The sequence below is a fragment of the Bubalus kerabau genome, chromosome 13, assembly GCF_029407905.1.
Source record: "Bubalus kerabau isolate K-KA32 ecotype Philippines breed swamp buffalo chromosome 13, PCC_UOA_SB_1v2, whole genome shotgun sequence".
NCBI classification, from domain to species: domain Eukaryota; kingdom Metazoa; phylum Chordata; class Mammalia; order Artiodactyla; family Bovidae; genus Bubalus; species Bubalus kerabau.
In genome coordinates, this window is record NC_073636.1 from 4105838 (window position 1) to 4127383 (window position 21546).

At 42.8% G+C, this 21546-nt stretch overlaps 2 protein-coding genes and 1 non-coding gene across 9 annotated transcripts in view; 1 reads left to right on the forward strand and 2 right to left on the reverse strand.

The window, feature by feature from the left end:
• Positions 1–1679: 1679 nt before the first annotated feature.
• Positions 1680–13491, reverse strand: LOC129625279 (uncharacterized). 7 transcript variants are annotated; one of them, XM_055543395.1, is made up of 4 exons: positions 13354–13489; positions 10748–10809; positions 6990–7048; positions 1680–1910 (listed from the first exon to the last, which is right to left on the reverse strand). In XM_055543395.1, the coding sequence occupies exon 4, from the start codon at positions 1887–1889 to the stop codon at positions 1698–1700; it is 192 nt and encodes a 63-aa protein (XP_055399370.1). In that variant the 5' UTR covers positions 1890–1910; positions 6990–7048; positions 10748–10809; positions 13354–13489; the 3' UTR covers positions 1680–1697. The 7 variants fall into 7 exon arrangements, 6 of the variants coding, with proteins under 6 accessions (XP_055399370.1, XP_055399371.1, XP_055399369.1 ...); XM_055543396.1 differs by lacking the exon at positions 10748–10809 and having other exon boundaries at positions 7005–7048; positions 13354–13491; XM_055543394.1 differs by lacking the exon at positions 10748–10809 and having other exon boundaries at positions 13354–13491.
• On the reverse strand, positions 8811–8918 carry LOC129626314 (U6 spliceosomal RNA). The gene has a single exon (XR_008701920.1). It is a non-coding gene; the product is annotated as a U6 spliceosomal RNA (small nuclear RNA).
• Positions 13492–13531: 40 nt separating the features above from the next.
• The window catches only part of SLX4IP (SLX4 interacting protein), a 225532-nt gene continuing 217517 nt past the window's right edge, over positions 13532–21546 (forward strand). Inside the window, exons 1-3 of the mRNA XM_055543391.1 lie at positions 13532–14637; positions 15456–15757; positions 16079–16195. The gene's annotated coding sequence lies outside the window, so the exon portion shown is untranslated. The remainder of the gene's footprint in view (positions 14638–15455; positions 15758–16078; positions 16196–21546) is intronic.

Below are 21546 nucleotides of genomic sequence, written 5' to 3' on the forward strand. Positions count from 1 at the left end.
AAATAAGCTTCAACTGAGAAAATGGGGTCATAAAACACAGGGCTGGCTTATAGAATAGGTTTGGAAGTGCCAATTCAGTTATTTCTTTCTTCCTAACAATGTGATCTATTATTCCTAAAGTTAACATCACATGAATGGCCCTGACTATTCCTGGATGCACTGGCCTGGCAGATGGTCTTTTTGCAGGGATGGATAACAATTAAATATTAATAATACTAAAACTTCCATGACTGTATTCTCAATTCAGAGCTATAAAATATGATCTAAAGAAATATAAACAGGTAAAATTTTTTCCTAAAAGGAATCATGGTTCTTTGGAGAAATGGCTGAGGCAAGAAATAAATGAGACAAGCTAGGGACTTTTCCTGTCAAAAAGTAATAGTTATTAAAAAATGACACAGGAAAGAACTGACAAAGGATTAATCTCCAAAATAATAATCTCATGCAGCTCAACACCAGAAAAACAAACAACCCAATCAAAAGGTGGGCAGAAGACCTAAACAGACATTTCTCCAAAGAGGACATAAAGATGGCCGACAAACAATGAAAAGATGAGCAACACTACTCATCACTAGAGAAATGCAAATCAAAGCTGTAAAGGATGTCACCTCACACTGGTTAGAATGGCCATCACGAAAAAGTCTACAAACAATAAATACTGGAGAGGATGTGGAGCAAAGGGAACCCTCTTGCACTGTTGGTGGGAATGTAAATTGATAGAGCAACTATGGAGACCAGTATGGAGATGTCTTAAAAAACTAGGAATAGAACTACCATGTGACCCAACAATCCCACTACTGAGAAAATTGTAACTGGAAGAGATATGTGTACCCCATGTCTGTTGCAGCACTTTTTACAACAGCTAGGACGTGGAAGCAGCTTAGATGTCCATTGACAGATGAATGGATCAAGAAGTTATAGTACATATATACAATGGAATATTACACAGCTATAAAACATAACACATTTGAGTTAGTCTTAATGAGGTGGATGAACCTAGAGCCTGTTGAACTGAGTCAAGTTAGCTGGAAAGAGAAAGACAAATATTGTACATTAACGCATGTGTAGAGAATCTAGAAAGATGGTATTAATGAACCTATTTGCAGCACAGCAATGGAGATGGACACATAGAGAACAGACACTGGACACAGCAGGGGAAGAAGAGGGTGCAACAAATTAAGAGAAGAGCATGGAGACATATACATCACCATATATAAAACAGATAGCCAGGGGGAATTTGGAGGGAATCTAAGATGGGACAGTTTAAGCATTAGAAAGAATATTGATGATAATGACTGTGATAATTCAAATTTATGCAAACTTCTGAATTCATCAAGAGCAAAAACTCTCATTGCTACTAGAACATTAACTTGTTATAAAAACTGATGAAGGGAAACAAGGGCTTCCCTGGTGGCTCAGTGGTAAAGAATCAGCCTGCAATGCAGGAGATGCAGGTTTGATCTTTGGGCTGGGAAGATCCCCTGGAGAAGGAAATGGCAACCCACTTCAGTACTCTTGCATGGAAAATTCCATGGTCAGAGGAGCCTAGTGGGCAACAGCCCATGGGGGGTTGCAAAGAGTTAGACATGACTTAGCTGCTAAACAACAACAAAGCAAAACAAAGCCTATATTTTGCTTTTCCTATATAAATGCATTTTGAGGGGGTAAATCAAACTCACCTGAAACTTGCAAGCCTGCTACTTCCCTGGGAGGTGGTTCTTCTTAGGACTTGTAAGTGCCAGACTGTCTGGTTCAGAGAGGTTGTCCTTACTAGGAATTTGGAAAACAGGGCTGCTTTTGATCCTGTGCCACCCCAAATGTATGAACCCAATCAGAGGTACCATAACAACCAGAACTTTGTAGTCTTTCCAGAAGTTCTGAAAGCTCATAGTACTTCAGCATCAGTGTACCTAAGAAAAGGTTGACAGTTAAAAACAAAATTAAAAAAAAAAAAATCCCTCTAAAATTACACCTCTAAAGCACAAGCAAAATACTGCCCTCTAATAAAAGCTGCCTGTTAAAAAGTTTCTAGGTACAATACATTGCAATGTTATTTAACAAAAAGAGGTAAGTTGCAGACTTACAGGGATGGCAGGAGATCAGGCTTGGAAACATACAGGACAACACTAAAAGTTTAGTCAGCAATTATGAAGGAGCAACATCACCTGCTGGGAAAGCTGCTGGAAACTTTAGGAACACTCATGCATCAATGTTATTGTCTTTATATAATTAATTTCTCTGAACCACAACAAGTTAAATCCATTTAGTCACAATTTTAACAGAAGAACCAAATGGCAATCCTTAAATATGCAGTGAGAATTCAGATTCTGCATTCTGATAGAATGTGAGTGATGATCTTTCCACTGAAATGTTGTCAAGCATTGGTCCCAATTTTAGCAGAAGACTTTTGGCTTGAACTCTGTGAATGCCATCTCCACATTTCTGTGCTGAGCCTCTGCATTTAGAGTGTTTACCCTTATCACTACTAACTATGTCCTGTAAGGGTTATTTCTGCTTTATTGACTATGCCAAAGCCTTTGACTGTGTGGATCACAACAAACTGGAAAATTCTTAAAGAGATGGGAATACCAGACCACCTGACCTGCCTCTTGAGAAACCTATACGCAGGTCAGGAAGCAACAGTTAGAACTGGACATGGAACAGCCGACTGGCTCCAAATCGGGAAAGGAGTACATCAAGGCTGTTTATTGTTACCCTGCTTATTTAATTTACATGCAGAGTACATCATGAGAAACGCTGGGCTGGATGAAGCACAAGCTGGAATCAAAATTGTCAGGAGAAATATGAATAATCTCAGATATGCAGATGATACCACCCTTATGGCAGATAGTGAAGAAGAACTAAAGAGCCTCTTGATGAAAGTGAAAGAGGAGAGTGAAAAAGTTGGCTTAAAACTTAATATTCAGAAAACAAAGATCATAGTATCTGGTCCCATCACTTCATGGCAAATAGATGGGGAAACAGTGGAAATAGTGGCTGACTTTTTTGGGGGGGCTCCAACATCTCTGTAGATGGTGACTGCAGCCATAAAATTAAAAGACGCTTACTCCTTAGAAGAAAAGTTATGACCGAACTAGACAGCATATTAAAAAGCAGAGACATTACTTTGCCAAAAAAGGTCCATCTAGTCAAAGCTATGGTTTTTCCAGTAGTCATGTATGGATGTGAGAGCTTGACTATAAAGAAAGCTGAGTGCTGAAGAATTGATGCTTTTGAACTGTGGTGTTGGAGAAGACTCTTGAGAGTCCCTTGGACTGCAAGGAGATCAAACCAGTCAATTGTAAAGGAAATCAGTCCTGAATAGTCATTGGAAGGACTGATGTTGAAGCTGAAACTCCAATACTTTGGCCACCTGATGCGAAGAACTGACTCACTGGAAAAGACCCTGGGAAAGATCAAAAGCAAGAGAAGGGGATGACAGAGGATGAGATGGTTGGATGGCATCACCAACTCACTGGACATGAGTCTGAGTAAACTCTGGGAGTTGGTGATGGACAGGGAGGCCTGGCGTGCTGCAGTCCATGGGGTCACAAAGAGTCAGACACACCTGAGTGACTGAACTGAACCGATAAGGGTTATTGTCAACAAAGTTTACTTGAAGAAACTAGGGCTAGGAACTTGTCTGCAGTTTCAAAGCTCGATAGTATTAAGAACAGTTTTTTTGCTCTGTCTGTTCTGGAAAGCATGAAATGTGGCCCAGGAGGTCTGTTTCTGATGATCTGTTGGGTTTGGGGTTGTAAGTCTAGATGACCTCTAAAGACTTCTTACACTTTTTTACTCAAGGGAGCTCACTAGGCTTTAGTGATGAGCTTACACACTCATAATGCTCTGAATGGACCCGCTCTCCAAGCTCTCTTCTGGGCAATGAAGGACAATAAGGACTGTTAAGAATTAGGTTCAGTGGCATATATGTGAGTTCCATTATGAAATCGCTTATGGTAATTTTGTGTGAATGTGCTTAGAAAAATGTCTGAACATAATTTTTATTTATACCTTCCCTTTTAAGGCAAGATTAAAATATAGGACTAATGAGCTACATATCTGAACTGTGTTCTGTATGTACATATTAAAAATAAACAATGCTTAGAGTTATGTCTATGTACATATATTATTCCCAGCATTAGAAACAATTTCTCCTCGAAGTACAAACTCACATTTCATAAGGACTTTTTTGCTAACTTAAACAAATTGCTAGAGAAATCATGGCCTGCTTTGTAACTGCAAGTATTTTTAGCCCTCTCCCTTCCCTCAAGGGCTTTGGCATTCTATATGCTTTTTTGCAACCTTTAGGACCATACCTTTTATTGACATACTCATGTTCTAATCTTTGGAGAAAGTCAATCACAAATAATTGTATCATGATTACATTTCTTTGTGGAGCCCACTGTGCAAAAGCCTTTGGGGCATTTGAGATTTGAGGAACAATAAAACCTCTGAGGGAGGCCCTGGGTGATCAGGAATAATGAGGGAAGAGCTTGAATAAGACTTACTTCTGAGATGGAAGGAGGGACTTGAGGCTGTGCCAAAGTCAATGGTCTGTGTTGACAGGTGGCATTTTTGTCCACAAAATACCTTCAATTAAAGGATCAGGATATACTGTCCTTTCACATCCAGTCTCAATACTTAAGGTGAATTTAAGCATCTCCAACTCTGTCCCTTTTGACATGAGCTTGTCAAGTCACAGCACTTTTCATAGACAGCACCTCTGCCCCTGTTTACTTCTCATGATCACTAACATATCATCATATTTGTCACTTTTTCCTGAGTTATAAACTTTTAGGAAAACAGCTTGTAGAAAAGACTCATTAGGAACAGGGGTAGTGGTGGTTTAGTTGCTAAGTCATGTCTGACTCTTGTGACCCCATGAGCTGTAGCCCACTAGGCTCCTTTGTCCATGGGATTTTCCAGGCAAAAATACTGGAGTGGGTTGCCATTTCCTTCTCCATGTTTGGAATGAAAGAATATAATAATAAAGCTGAGATGAATAACTCAGTAACTAAACTTCAGAATAAATCCAGGTCCAAGCTGTAACAGCAATGTCTGGACTGTGGTACTATTCCCTCCATGCACAACAGATCACAGTATGGAATGTGATGTGCTAGGAGCCCTCAGATTAGGATCAACGTGGCTCCCTGTACTCAAGGTCTCTTTGGGTCTTCCCTGGGTTAAGACAAGGGAGGTACTCCATTCTGTTTATATTGTTTAACAGGCGAGTATCCTTTTCCACTAGAATAAGATGCATTAAGGATCAGTGCATCTTTTTCTAGATTTAGGTTTAGTTCAGCCTTGCAATTAGTATATTTTGGCTGAAAACTCATTATTTGCCAAATGATCACTGAGGCCCAGCAACAGCACTTCCTGATTTAATAATTTTAATATTTGCTCAACACCTACATGCAGCCATTTCCTCATATTCTCTGCGTCTCATATATTGATTTGGCTAATGGAGGTGAAAAAGCAGGTAACTGACTTCCAGTGATTATTCTGTCGTCCTTTGTGAGGCTTGGAAGATGATAAAGATCAGAATGACAGGGCATTTTACTTTACAAAGTACTTTTAGAGTCTTCACATTTAAATCCACATAAACACGCTGAGTATCACACCATCTCCAGCAAGTAAGATAGACTCACAATGGCACAGTAATCTTCACCTACTTCGTTTCTTTTACAGTGTCTTTCCAGCATTTTATATATACTGTCGCTTGTATAAATCACATACCAGGGCAGACACGTTAGACTTTACTAAATAAGGCTCCTTGCTAGTTGTAAGAAAAAGACAACAAAGTAGTTAGTGAAGTAATGTGTTCCTTATTTTTCTCGTATCTTCTTGTGGGGCTTTTGCTACGCTAAGTCACTTCAGTCGTGTCTGACTCTGTGCGACCCCAGACGGCAGCCCACCAGGCTCCCCCGTCCCTGGGATTCTCCAGGCAAGAACACTGGGCTGCCATTTCCTTCTCCAATGCATGAAAGTGAAAAGTGAAAGTGAAGTCGCTCAGTCGTGTGCGACTCTTAGCAACCCCATGGATTGCAGCCTAACAGGCTCCTCCGTCCATGGGATTTTCCAAGCAAGAGTACTGGAGTGGGGTGCCATTGCCTTCTCTGTGTGGGACTTTTAAATACAATCAAATATACTAGGGGTATACAATTTTGATTTAATCCATTTTTTTCTTCTAAAGTCTTTTTGTGGAATATTTTCAAAATGAAACTTAGTATCACTGCCCTTTTCTCAAAACTATAACACAGGCTTACTTTTTAAAGTTAGAAAATACAGTAATAAGAAAGCTAAAAAAATCTGTAATCTTTTTGGTTTTAACAAAAATGTGATTGCAATATACACTCTCTCTTTGTAATCTCTTCTCCCTCCAATAATATAAATCTTCATTATGATTTTTAGTAGTTATATAGCTTTTATGGCGATATCGTAATTTAACAGATCACTGATTGATAGGAATCTGAGATTTTTTTCAGTTTTATTGCTAAACATGCTGAGTACTCTTGTAAATCCTCCAGAGTCCATGCTATAGCCTCTCTATGCTGCTTCTCAGGATAATCAAAGTCTTACTAGAATTCCTAACAATTAACTCATTTTTCAAATGAATTTAACAAGAAGGTTTTTAAAACTTTGACTTTTACAAAGGTTCACAGTGCTAAACAGCAGGGAGACAGGGAGTTCCAACTTGGGGATGGAAAACAAAGCTGGATACAGCTTTTCTTGAGATGGCCCTTCCCTCAAAACATTTGGCAAAGAGTTATTCCAAGTGGTGTCGAACTATTTTATGGACAGAAGAGATTCCTAAGTCTGAAGCAAGATTTTCTCAAGAATATGCTCAAAATGATCACATTTGCCAAGCAAAAACAGGCTGGCTTCTAAAATGAGTTAGTGCTTCTTCATTCACAGAGCGTTTCAAGTTTGCTTGGATTAAAGCAGTGACACAAACCACAGCAAGAAGACGTCTTCCCTTTCCTTACCCTCCTCCAGTCTACCTGCCACTGCCCGTATCTTTCCTGGGTCCTCTCTAAACACGCTCCTAAGAAAAGCAAATGAAAGCAGAATGTGTGGGGCTCTTTTACAAAGATGGAGGAAACTAAGAAAAAGGAAAAGAGATTAGTAAATTTTACATTAGTAAACAGAAAGTAGATATTTACAGTTTTATCCATTGAAATGCCTCTGTTAAGTATAGAAAATGTTTATACACCATTGACACAGATGCTTTCTTATATCCTTCTTTCCAAAACAAATACTTTGTATTATTCAAAAAGTTTCCTATTTTTTCTATTTGTTTCCATAGCAATTTTATGAGACCAGTTTATATATGAGGAAACACTAAATGATTCTAAAATTATTGTCAGTTAATATGGCACACATCTTGGAGTTTGGAGCCCTAAAGTCTAGGCTGGTATTCTTAATGGCAATTTTCAAAAGTTGAGTATTAGTATCTCAGCTTTGGCAAGAGTCAATCAGAATTGCCAGTGCATAATGATGTGTGCCAAGAACATTCTGGGCACATGCTGAATAGCTGCGCGGGTCGCTGAGGTCAAGTTCCCCAGTGTATTACACCTGGCATGTCTTTATTCTCACTGCGGGATACATTAGAGGTTAACAGGTCTTGTGCCACTTGGTCCAAAATGAGAGGGCAAACAAGCCCATATCCTCCAAACACACACCCATGATCTAGTAATGGATGAGTGGAGCTAATTTTAGCCGCTTTTTTTTTTTTTAAAGCTCAGTTCTTAGTGCAGAATAAATAGTGAGAGATTAATGAGCAGAATGGAGCAAAACTGGTTACATCTCTGCCCCACTAAAATATCATAATCTTTTTGACTGCATAGAACTGATCAGTAACGTGAAGGGCAAAAAAAAAAGGCACTTAATTCTAAACAACCTGGCCCTGGCTATCAGATTACTCTTTGTATGCACGCAGTTAAAACCACAGCGTTTCGCTATCCTTTAGGCCTACAATAACCCGGATGCAGGCAATGCGGGGAAGGCTCTCATTCTGCCTATTGGGCTTGCGGGGCGCCATCTGCTGGCCGCTTGAACACAGTGTAAGGCAGATTCTTAACGTCTTCATCTGGCTCCGTTTAAATTTGAAAAAAAAAAAAGGTTTAAAACATTTTTAAAAATTATTGAATATAATTTAAACATGAAAAGAACACTAAATGGAAAGTTAAACAATTAATTAACCCAACTCTTGTGGCTGCGATATTTCATTAAATTTATTGGAATTGTATAATGCCTTTTCTTCTGGCGTGACAAATGTTGATTTTAAGTATCTGTGAATTCCTCGTTCCTGAAATCTAATTACTGATCCTGAAAGTAGTTCTTTTTATCCTCAATTTTAATACAACAGTTCACATTTTGGCAATTTTGTGTACACGTTAGAAAGGACTGCATGGTGTCTTCAGGCCTATTGAACTGACTGACTGGTATGCCAAACAGAACAATAATTCCCACCCCCCCCCCCCTTTTCTAACTACATCACCTAAAATAACAGCTTTGCTGAACTTTTCCAGTCTTGTCAAAACACAGACAACAAAAAAATTACTGTCAATCCTTGATTAACTGAGTGGACCATGTGTCTTAGTGGCTTAGTCCTGTCCCGACTATTTGTGACCCTACGGATAGTAGCCCACCAGGGTCTTCTGTCCATGGAATTCTCCAGGCAAGAACAGTGGAGTGGGTTGCCATTCCCTTCTCCAGGGGATATTCCCAACCTGACCCAGGGATCAAACCTGAGTCTCCCTCAACGCAGGCAGATTCTTTACTGTCTGAGCCACCAGGCTTATGAAAAAATAATGGAACGCTTCATGAATTTGCCTATCATCCTTGCACAGGGGCCATGCTAATCTTCTCTGTATCGTTCAAATTTTAGTATATGTACTGCTGAACCTGAGCTCTAAGTTTCCTTTCTGCAAAATCTTTCCCCTACCTTGACCAGTAGGCAGTAACTGGTCAGAATCAGCTGACCAGCACAGCCTGGTCTGGAGCGGGTCAGGAGCAGGCGCAGAGCATGGTAAAGGCATAAGCATTTTACGATCTCTGATATCCTCTACTCCATTACTGTGAATTCAGTGTCTTTATAAATAAGTAGTATACTGGAAGCATCACAAGTTTTATATGGGAACTTTTAACTGTCCACAACCTAAAATTTGAACAGCAAGTGAATAAGTAGCAACCAACGAGGAAAAGACGATCAGCCTTCTGGCAGGCTGTGGCTTATCAGAAAAGTGTGGAGAGTCGTTATAAAACTTAGGGTTGTCTGAGAATCTTTCCAGTCCCTTTCACCATCTTTACACCTGCCATTTGACATGGAAGCTGGTGGGGAGTTACTGAAGACAGTGGACTGGGCTCTTAGTGCTGCAGCAATGCCTTTATGTTCCCCTGGTCGGATCTGAATCTCAAAAGGGCTGGTTTCTGTCCTCACCATTTCTGAGATTTCTATTTTACTCTCTAACTTGGTTTCTGCAGATAACCTACTGGCCAGAGGACACTGTGGCTACTGGGTCTGAGCCCCTCTGCTTCCCGCTCCCATGTGGTAAAACTTCCGTCTCAGCTCCCATTTTCATGTCCTTCCTCACTGTCTCGGAGGAGGACCAGACACTTCTGGTCAGTCAGTCCCACCTGCCACTGTGTCTTCAGGGTCCCAACTCCATCACCCCCTCCCCTCCCCAACTTCTACTTTCCATCTCCCACTTGGAACTGGTCTTCCTCCTTGGCAAAACTGTTTTTCTCCACTGAAAAGAACCAAAAGCAAATTCCCTAAAGCCACTGCCCTTTACTGGCCTTTCCTTTTAGTTACTAGACACTGATTCCTTTCAAATAACACATTTCTAGAGCCAATTCCCAGGAGAAGGCAATGGCACCCCACTCCAATACTCTTGCCTGGAAAATCTCATGGACAGGGGAGCCTGGTAGGCTGCAGTCCATGGGGTCGCTAAGAGTCAGACATGACTGAGCAACTTCACTTTCACTTTCATGCATTGGAGAAGGAAATGGCAACCCACTCCAATGTTCTTGCTTGGAGAATCCCAGGGACAGTGGAGCCTGGTGGCTACCGTCTATGGGGTCGCACAGAGTCGGACACGACTGAAGCGACTTAGCCGCAGCAAAGCCAATTCACACTTCCATCTTCACACCCAAGTAATTTGCTTTTGTTCCACTCTCCATGGAAACCGCTTTGACTATAAAGATCACAATCTCTCCCTATAATCTCTCTGCAGCACTTTTGATGAGTTCTTGAAACTCTTTAAGTACCTGAGGCTAGTCTGATCCTTCTCGGTCTCCTTTAATGGTCCCTCAGTCTCCACTGTTCACCCTTCTCAAAGCTCTGTCCTTGGCTGTCTTCTCCCTCTGTTCATTTCCTGGGTGTCCTCATTCACACCCAAAGCTTCTACTTTAGCACACCCATCGGTGACTCTCATGCCTTCATTTCCACCTTAGTCCCACATATCCCATGTTGCTGTTCCCCACAACTGTCTAAACTCATCTCATATAAAAATGAATCCTCTTTCCTTCCCAAATTGCTGTTTCTCCTCTACTTCCTGCTTTGGCTTTTTTTTTTTTAAATAAAGAAATTATCTACCATGCTGTTCGATTGGAAAATCTGAATACAGTGGATTCTGCTGTTTCTTAAACTCCCCATCAAGTCAGTCACCCAATTCTCCATTTGACCTGACATTTCTTTTGCACAATTTCTCCCCACCGCCATAGTCCAGACCCTCATTACCTCACTTGCTTCTAGTCCAGTGGTTCTCAGTGTGGTTCCTTCGCCAATGGCAGTAGCATCACCTGGGAATTTATCAGAAATGTAAACTCTTGGGCTGCCCTGGAGCTACTGAATCAGAACTCTATACTGGGATTCAGTAATCTGTGTTTCAACAAATTCTTTAGGTAATTCTGAAGCTTTAATCTGAAAACCACTATTCCATTCTCTACCCTCTTAACACTGCTATCTTGGCGAAAACAACAACAGATACAGTTGTGCTGCTCAGAAGCCTTCAATGACATTTTTGACTAGAAGTGAAACCTACACTTCTTTGTACAGCACAAAAGATGGGATCTAGTTCCTGCCTACCAGTTTCCAGAAGGTAAAGCACAATACATCGTCTTAGTAAGAATGCACTGTTGTGTAGTGATTAAGTGGACTAGCTGTGGAATCCTACTGCCTGGGCTTTGCATCTCTGCCTTATTACAGTACAGCTGGCTGTGACCCTGGATGATTCCTTAACCTCACAATGTACATCATCCATAAAATGAGAATAACACTGACAGCCATATCACAAGGTTGTTGTGCAGTTATCACATACCTGGCACTCACACTGGACTCTGTTACTAGATTTCAGGATGTTATAGAAAAGGTTGCTGCTAAGTCTCTTCAGTCATGTCCGACTCTGTGCGACCCCATAGACAGTAGCCCACCAGGCTCCCCTGTCCCTGGGATTCTCCAGGCAAGAACACTGGAGTGGGTTGCCATTTCCTTCTCCAGTGCATGAAAGTGAAAAGTGGAAGTGAAGTCGCTCAGTCGTGTCCGACTCCTAGTGACCCCATGGACTGCAGCCTACCAGGCTCCTCCGCCCATGGGATTCTCCAGGCAAGAGTACTGGAGTGGGGTGCCATTGCCTTCTCCCATAGAAAAGGTTAACAGGCTCCAAAAGTGAGGGCCAGGAAAGTTCATCATGAAGGAAAGAAGGAAACTCAAGGACAAAGCAAAACAGCAAAGACAGGGTGATAAATTCATATTTGTTTCTTTGACAACAATTAATGAAGATAATGGTGCTAAGTGATTAAATATGAGGGTTCCAGTATAATGATGCTTTGAGTAATGACGGAAATCAAATTCTAACCTCCCCCACTAGGTATGATCTTAAGCAAAGGCTTATTTCTTGCCTCAATTTCATAGTCTGTAACATGGTGCTATATAATGAGAATTCCTAGGTATTTACCTAGGACTTCCCTTGTGGCTCAGATGGTAAAGCGTCTGACTACAATGCAGGAGACACGGGTTCAATCCCTGGGTCAGGAAGATCCTCTGGAGAAGAAAATGCCACCCCACTCCAGTACTCTTGCCTGGAAAATCCCATGGATGGAGGAGCGTGGTAGGCCACAGTCCATGGGGTCGCAAAGAGTTGGACACGACTGAGCAACTTCACTTAGTCTTGGTCTTACCTACGTAAATATTTATTTATCCAATATCTGATATGTGAACATTCAATACAGGGCAGCAATTATTCCTATCGTATGTACAATATCTTCAATACAAACAGGCACTTCTGGAGACTCCTGTCTGATCCAAGCTCTGGGGAGTGTGGAGACGGATGTCAGTCCCAGGACTGACTGTGCGAAGAGTTGAAGTTATGCCGTCTTTCGGGAACAGTGGGTATCCAATAACTGATCACTGCAGGGATATAGTCTTGATTCTTCCCTCCAACTTGGGACAACTCTCAGAGTTACTGTGAAACTCGGTAGACACTCTCCTTGGGACCATACTGCAGCTCAACTTTTTCTACCCATCATTCTACCTCTTTTCTTCCTTGGTAAGATCCAAAAAGTAGTAATAAATGTCCTGGTCATAAATCTCCTTAGGTCAGCTTCCCAGGGAACCCCATCTAGGACAATCTGGAAACATCTTGTTCATTTATCAATGTACTTGTTGACTGTTGCCCCTCCCATCATTAAATATAAGGTCAATGTGATCAGGGCCATGCTTGTTTTGGCCACTTCTGTATCTGCTAACTAGGCAGTGTGACAAATATGAATATAAACTGCCGGTGTTAATGAATGCATGAATGAAACTGCGGGTAGAGCGAGCCTCTGAAACACCAACAGGATGTGAGCCTGCTCTGGAATGGGAGGAAGAAGCATATGACCTCAGGAGGCCTCCATCTCAACAGGGTTTCCATGCCCAGAATGTCCAAAGCGCCAAGTCCTGCTTCTGCCGTCCGAGCTAGTACTGCCACATGCTGCGGAATGCTCCCGTCAGAGGGCGGCTCTTCAGGCAGACACAGGTCTCGGGGCCAGGGCATTCGGCGCCTTCCCTCGGGCGCCTTTTCCGTCTACGTTTCGGTGCGGCCGCGCGGATCCGAGAGAGGAGAGTGCACACCCGGCGCTGTGCGCACAGCTTCGGAGCACCCCCGCTCCTCCGCGTTCCTCCCGGCAGCAAGCGCCCAGCGCCGAGGCTGCAGGTTAAACGCAGTCTCTACGGAGCCGGCCCCCCAGCCCCGCCCCCGGTCTCCTTCAGTGACCTTTCCGAGCGAGGACGAGGCACCGACGAGCCCCGGCCCCCCTGCAGCCGGGCAGAGAGCCGGCTCCCCGCGGCGGCCCTGGCCTTCTCACCTGCCTGCCAGCCGCCGCCCGCAGCCCCCCAAGGCCGCACCTTGCGCCGCCGCAGCTCTCGGAGCTAGGCCCTCGCTGGGAACCGAGCATGCGCAGCCCCGCGCTCGCGCAGGCCCGCGGCTCCTCCGGGCGTTGGTGACGCTTTCGGCCGGGGACGCGGTGGTGGCGACCGGAAGACCGGGGGCGGGGCTCGTCTGGTGTCACTCTAGGCACACTGTCGGAAGTGGAAACGTTAAATGACGGGTCACACGGACTTGCTGAGGCACAATGTCTCCTTTTTTGCCCGCGCTTAAGAGGCGCTCATGGAATGGAAACGTGACCAACTGCGCTCGGCGGGTCCCGGGCCTTCCGGTCTTGACCAAGGGCGACGCGTCGGATCCCGCGGCCGCTCACCAGCCCCGGTCTTCCGGAGCAACCGCCCAGAAGACCCGGAGAGAGGGCGCCGCCGCGGCCGCCCCTGTGGAGTGGGGCGTGCGGGAGGCCCTCAGCGGCGCGGCGTCCGCCCCTCGTCCTCGCGGGGGCTTACGGGGGTCTGAGGCCCCTGAGTCTGTGCGCTCGCCGGCTAGCTCATGTCCGTGCCGTCTCCCCTCCCGTTGATGCGTTCGAGGGCCAAGACTGCATTCTTCCGTTCAAAGGAACTGTAAGAGAAGTTATGCTCATGGATAACTGTCTCAAAATGCACCCGCCATTGAGAAAGCCACCTTCATCTGCCAACCCGTGTTTTCTATACTCGTTCCCCATTAAACATTCGGGAGACTTCCCCCCTTTTTGTGCTAGTAATTTTCAAGAAACATTCTGTGTCACAGAAATGTTGCGTTTTATTTTTCTCTCTCTCGATCGCCCTTCTCCCTGGCATAGCGGGTAACTGGTTTGTCACCGGCCAATCGAGCTCGCCTTGTTCTCGATCTCTAGATAGAGGTCCTTTGCCGCCATGATTGTTTTGGGCCCTCGTTGGAAGCCGCGAGACCTTGCACGGAGGACATTTTTGTTTTTGGAAGATCCCGCGCGCTCTTCCGGCCGTTAGCTTAGTGTTCGCCGCCATCTTAAGTCCTGGTTGTGGCTTCAAGCGGGCCGCGAAGCAACCCAGGCCATCTTGTGTTTGGGCGGCGGCAGGACTTCTCTGCTCGCCCAGGAAGCGGGAAGGAGGTCGGCACCCGGAACACCCGAGCTTCCAAAGGCTGGCTTGTGAGCCTCTGGCCTCCTTTCTAGTCTGAGTTTGCACAGCCAGGTACCCTGGACAGTAACTAAACAAAAGTCCGACCCCAAACCCTGCCACCATCGTAGGTAAGAACTTGGAAATGCTGGGAACCTAAGATGTTCCTTCCCTTGAACTCTGCTGTGAGCCCAGCTCCTCTCCCGCTTCGGTTATTTCCTTTGGTTAGTGAACCTTTCCTGAATCCTTATCCCTGTGCTTCCTCCTCTATTTTAAACAGAAGGGTGCCGGAAGCCTGGGCTTGACAGTGGAAGTTTTGGTCTGGGAAATTGTTATTATTTGGACAAAATGGAGTACAGTGACTGGGCCAGGTATTTATATCAAACATCTACATTGTATGGAGAAGGCGAAGGCACCCCACTCCAGTTCTCTTGCCTGGAAAATTCCATGGATGGAGGAACCTGGTGGGCTGCAGTCCATGGGGTCGCTAAGAGTCGGACACGACTGAGCGACTTCACTTCCACTTTTGGAGAAGGAAATGGCAACCCACTCTAGTGTTCTTGCCTGGAGAATCCCAGGGACGGGGGAGCCTGGGGGGCTGCCGTCTATGGGGTCGCATAGAGTCGGACATGACTGAAGCGACTTAGCAGCAGCAGCAGATTCCCCTTCCCAGACAGTTTTTGGTTTGTCACATACAGATTGTGTTTGTATATACATTCATTCATTTATTCAGTACATTTGTTGAGTACCTGGTGTGTACTAGGTTGTAAGGATTCTGTAGTAAATTAAAACCACTTTATTTCATGGAGTTTCCATTCTGTCACCTTGAGAGCTACTAGGTTGGGCAAGTAACAGTGTTTTCTGGTTCTTAGACCTGCTATAATATACAAACAAGTATTTGCTTGCTCCTTCCCCTATCTTACCCCGCTCCTTTTTCCTCCTGGACTAGGAATAAATCATACTGACACTTCATTTCTTGGATCCTGGACCCGACTGCATTTGTAGATGAACTGGTTAATTTTACAAACAATATTCAAGGTACTTAAGGCCTTGCTGCTCCAATTGAACTGTGTATCAGCCGCTTGAGCATCACCTGGGAGCTTGTTAGAAACGCCGTTGACTCCATCCACAGGCCACTGAATCAGAATCTGCCGTGAGAAGCGCATCTTAAGTTCAGACAGCACTGACTAAGGGCACGGACTAAAGACAAAGACTTTCTTTTTACAACTTGTGCTTCTGAAACAATATATGGTCAGTATAGTCCACGCTTTAAATGCAGTGGACATGTGGTTTTTATATCCATCAGTTTAATGTCAAGATGCCAATTTAGCATTCTAAAAAGTTGAGAATTTGTCAGCCCCATATACTGTTATGTAACATGTGCTATGCAACACCTTTGGTCCTATGTGCATATTTTATTTTTAATTTATTTGAAGTTGAACTCAAAATTCTGTATGTTTTCAGTAGTTCAATATCAACTTGGAAAACCTTGGAGCATAGTTTACCAAAGCTTTTTTGGCACCTTGCATTCTGTCATTTTAAAATAACAAATCTAAATTTAATTCATTTCAGGGGTTCTCAGCTTTGGCTGTTTATGAAAAAATCACTTGGGGTGCTTAAAAAAACCAACAACCCAGACCAGTATCAGTAGACTCTGAGATCCTGTGGATGGAATTTAAGGAAGTTAAGGTATTTGAGAAACAACAAATGAGTTTTATATTTTCTGTGTTGCTGGTTGTTAGATTTTTCTCCCTTGTAGATTTACTTAAAATAATTATGAAGAGAGTTGGACTGGAAATGTGGTGAACTAGCTTCTTAGTAACCCATCAGCTTGCTGTTTATTGTGTGTCCTAAGCAAGTTATCCAGTCTTTCTGCCTTTCCTTCATCCATCTAAATATTAATTGGGAAAAGAAGAATGAAGGTCCTGTTATGTTCTATTTAGTCTCTTGTGTATGTTACAAAATGTAGTGGATATTTATATTCTGTGCATGTGAGGAAAAGAAGTATTTTGCAAGTGCAATATTCATTGCTTCTGATTTTCCTATACTGTATCTTGTATATGCTAGTAAGCATAATGGGTCTGGAAATGAACTCTAGAGCCAGACTCTCTGGCTCCTCCAGCTACCAGCTTAAACTGATTTCTTAACCCTTTTGTGCTTCAGTCTGTTGTTTAGTCGCTAAGGGGTGTCTGACTCTTGCTTACCGCATGGACGGTAGCCTGCCAGGCTCCTCTGTCCATGGGGTTTCCCAGCAAGAACACTGGAGCAGGTTGCCATTTCCTTCTTTAGGGGATCTTCCCATCGCAGGGATCAAACCTGAGTTTCCTAAATTGGCAGGCAGATTCTTTACCACTGTGCCACCAGGGAAACCCTATACTATACCTTAGTTCAGTTCAGTCGCTCAGTTGTGTCCGACTCTTTGCAACCCCATGAATCACAGCACTCCAGGCCTCCCTGTCCATCACCATCTCCCGGAGTTCACTCAAACTCACGTCCATCGAGTCGGTGATGCCATCCAGCCATCTCATCCTCTGTCGTCCCTTTCTCTTCCTGCCTTCAATCTTTCCCAGCATCAGGGTCTTTCCAGTGAGTCAGTTGCTTCATCTCAAAAATAGGGTTGATATGAGGGTCAGATAAGTTAATACAAGAAAAGTGCTGAAAACAGTGCTTGGCACATAATCACGGCTATGTAAATGTTAATTAGGTATTATTCTATTTAAGTCTTCGGATTATTAAAGTTTTGTTCATACATTCAAATCACTAATGGGGAAAGGTATTGTAGTTCCATGACTTTTTAGGCCACGTATCCATTTGGGAAAGAGGGTGATTTAAATACAATATGCCAAGCCAGGAAGATGTGTGAGTGAGAGGTTTTTTTAATGATCTTTTTCTTTTCTCTGAATAGCTTTATGGAGGTATGATTGTCGTACAGTAAACAGCACATACTTAAAGTATACCGTTTGATGGTGATTTACATGCATATACCAATGAAATCAACACTTGAGTCAAGATAGTGAATGTACTCATCACCTCCCAGAAGTTTTCTCTTTTCCTTTTGTAAACCCTCTGGGCTCTTCTAGACAACTGCTGCTCTGTTTTCTGTCACTCTTGCATTTCCCAGGATTTTATCTAAATGGAATCTTCATGTATGTGCTGTCTTGGGGGGTGGGGTAGTCTGCTTTTTTTCACTCATTATAATTGAGAGCCATCTTTGGTGCAAGTATCAGTGCTTCATTCCTTTGTAATTGCTATATTCAGCAATTTGTTAGACTAATTTGTTTGCACATTTGTTAACTGAAGGGCATTTGGGTTGTTTTTATTTCCATAGTGGTCATTTTCACATTGGAATAAAAAAAAGTAATTATTTGGTGGCCATTCAGTTCAGTCGCTCAGTCGTGTCCGACTCTTTGCAACCCCATGAATCGCAGCACGCCAGACCTCTCTGTCCATCACCAACTCCCAGAGTTCACTCAAACTCATATCCATCGAGTCGGTGATGCCATCCAGCCATCTCATCCTCTGTCATCCCCTGCTCCTCCTGCCCCCAATCCCTCCCAGCATCAGAGTCTTTTCCAGTGAGTCAACTCTTCACATGAGGTGGCCAAAGTACTGGAGTTTCGGCTTTAGCATCATTGCTTCCAAAGAACACCCAGGCCTTCCAGATACAGAGAACCTAGGAGGTGCCAGTGGTAGACTGTGTTTGTTTGGGACTTTGTCTTTGACATTGTTTAGTTTATGCATTCACGTTTTCTGAATGAAACGTTATAGTTTTTTAGATGCCAAACATGTCATATATATTGAGTTGTTAGTGGGTTGGATCTCTTTTATTGAGATATAATTTATGTATAACGTAATAGTTTCATATGTACAACACAATTGTTTGATATATGTATATATAGTTAGACAACTCAGGGGGTTAGGGGTGCTGACCCTCTGTGCTGTTGAAAATCTGCATACAACTTTACAGTGACAAGCTCACAACTCAGCCCCCATCTGAGATTCCAGATCTTCGAATTCAACCAACTGTGGATCATGTGATACTGTAGTATGTATTTATTGGGAAAAATCCAAGTGAAGTGGATTCTCATAGTTCAAACCTTGTTGTTCAAGGGTTATCTGTATAATACGGTTTTATTAACTGGTCACCATGTGGTACATTCCCAGGGCTTACTTATTTCATAACTGGAAGTTTGTACCTTTTGACCCCCTTCACCCATTTCACCATCCCCTACTATCCGTTCCTCAACACCCCGCCCCCTGCCCCTGCCCCACCAACGACCACCAATATTTTCTCTGTATCTGAGTTTGGTGTTTGTTTTGTTTTAGATTTCACAGAAAAGTGGATCATATTATATTTGTCTTTCACTGTCTTACTTATTAGAAGAATGCCCATTCATGTTGTCGCAAAGAGCAGGATTTCCTTTCTTCATGACAGAATAGCATTCCATTATATATATGCATACACCGTAATTTCTTTATCCATTCATCTATCATGGACACTTAGGATGTCTCCCCTGTTTTGGCTATTGTGGTTAATGCTTCAGTGAACATGGAGGTGCAGATTACCTTTTCAAGTTAGTGTTTTTCTTTTCTAAAGATAAATACTGTAAAGTGGAATTGCCACATCGTATGGCAGTTATATTTTTAATTTTTTGAGGAGCCTCCTTACTGTTTTCTATAGTGGCTAACCAATTTAAATTCCCATCTACAGGACACAAAGGCTCCCCTTTGTTCACATCCTCACCAGTACTTCAGTTGCTCAGTCGTGTCCGGCTCTTTGCGACCCCTCCGACTGCCGCACGCAGGCTTCCCTGGCCGTCGCCAGCTCTCGGAGCTTGTCCATCGAGTCAGTGTGCCGTCCCCTTCTCCTCCCGCCTTCAGTCTTTCCCAGCATCAGGGTCTTTTCCAGTGAGTCAGTTCTTCACATCAGGTGGCCAAAATATTGGCCATCACCAGCGCTTATTTGTTGTCTTTTTGATGATAGCTATTTTGACAAGTGTGAGATGACATCTCACTGTGATTTTGAGTTGCTTTTCTCTGGAGATTTGGAGGTGCTGAGTAGGCTGTCTGAGGTCATGTAAAAAAGTAGGATTTGAACGCATGTCATTTTTGCTAGAACCCGAGACCATGACTGCCTTGTGGGTCAGCGCCTGTTTCTGACAAAGTATTAAATAAAAATTAGATGCTGTTTTTTAGTGAAGCAACCACACAGGGCCAGGTGGGGATTTTCTGTGGGCCCCACAGGAATGGGAGGCCCAGAACTTGGCTTAGATGACCACGTTAAGGGTATAGAGTGAACTGTGGACTTAATCTTGGTGGGAGATTTCAGTATATGACCTACATTTAAAGAAAAAGAAAACAAAATCCTAATTTTTTTTTTTTGTCACTCGCATTATTTTCCTGTTGTTTCCGTTTGTTTTTTGTTTTTTTGTTTTTCCAAGTTCACTTTGGCATTCAGAATTATCATATGAATAATAGGAAAAGCTGATTCACTACTTTTTTACACTGTAATTACCTTTTCAAATTTTATCAGAGTTGTTGTCAGCAAGATCTTTACTCATTTATCATTTTTCCTTGGTATTTTGTTAAGGTTTGTGATTCCTTCTTCATATTGTCCTTTTATGCGTGTGTGATAAAATTAGATTAGGGGAGTAGGGGCAACAGGTTATGAAATGATTTCTCATTCTGAATTACAGTAGTTCCTTCATAAATTCTAGGGCCTTTGTTGTTTTAAGACAATAGAAGAGAGTACAACATATTCTTGGTAAAGTTTGAAATCTGGAGAGTAGAAGACTAAAGCTAATTTCTGATCTTTTAAATCTGGAGTAGGTGCTTTGGCTTGTGATGCAGACCGGCAGTGCTAGATGGAAGACAAATGTGAATTTCAGAGTGCCTTGAATTTTCCCACGGAATAATCTAGAAGGTCACAAACTTTATTAGAGTTTATCTCTGCTTTGTATTTAAATGACAGGACAATCGTGATATTGTTTCATCTACTTCCATTCCCTCCCCAAATTAATTTTCTTAAGGATTTTAGGATCTTTCCCTCTCCACTAAAAACACAGATAAACACATATTTTTGGTGAGGTCAGACGCTATTGAAGACTTTTTGTGAAAGAATGCCTGTTTTCAGGTCAGAGAAAATGGGCTCAAGAATGCAGGGTAGAGGATGAGATACTGTTTGTAAGACATATACTTTAACTTCTCAGTATGTTTATGAAGATTATATGCTTTGAGATATTTGGAAAATTGATCTTTTTGGAGCTTGTTCTGAACTTCTTAAAAACAGGGTGTAAAGTAAAAATTCCACTGCATGTAGACTCGAATCGGCAGCTCTGATAAAACTTTTTTAACATTTATGCTTTGAACCCCAGGCCCTGAGCTTGCTGTTCCCTCCTGAAAGTAATGCTAGGAGCCTAGGAAGGTAATTTTTTAAGGTGCGTGTTTGCTTTTTAACTGTGTGTGTGCACATTTATCTTTTAATGATCGGTAAAACAAGTCCAGAAAAACCTAAAGATATTCGCAGATTAATTAATGTAGAGGCTAATAATACCTTTTTCATTCAGATGAATGTAAGGATGTCAGTATTTTAAGGACAAAAACAGAAGTCACTGAAAACCTCACATTTATGACCTAATAAGGCTGAAACTCCAGTACTTTGGCCACATCATGCGAAGAGTTGACTCAATGGAAAAGACTCTGATGCTGGGAGGGATTGGGGGCAGGAGGAGCAGGGGATGACAGAGGATGAGATGGCTGGATGGCATCACCGACTCGATGGATGTGAGTCTGAGTGAACTCTGGGAGTTGGTGATGGACAGGGAGGCCTGGCGTGCTGCGATTCATGGGGTCGCAAAGAGTCAGATACTACTGAGCGACTGAATTGAACTGAACTGAACTGATGACCTAAAACTTCAACCAGGTATCTATTGCCCCTTATGTTCAATACAAAACACTTCCATCTTTTCTTTACATTTATATGCATCTCAGCTCTCTCAACTTTGGCTGCATGATATATGTAACTTACGTGTTATTTGTGT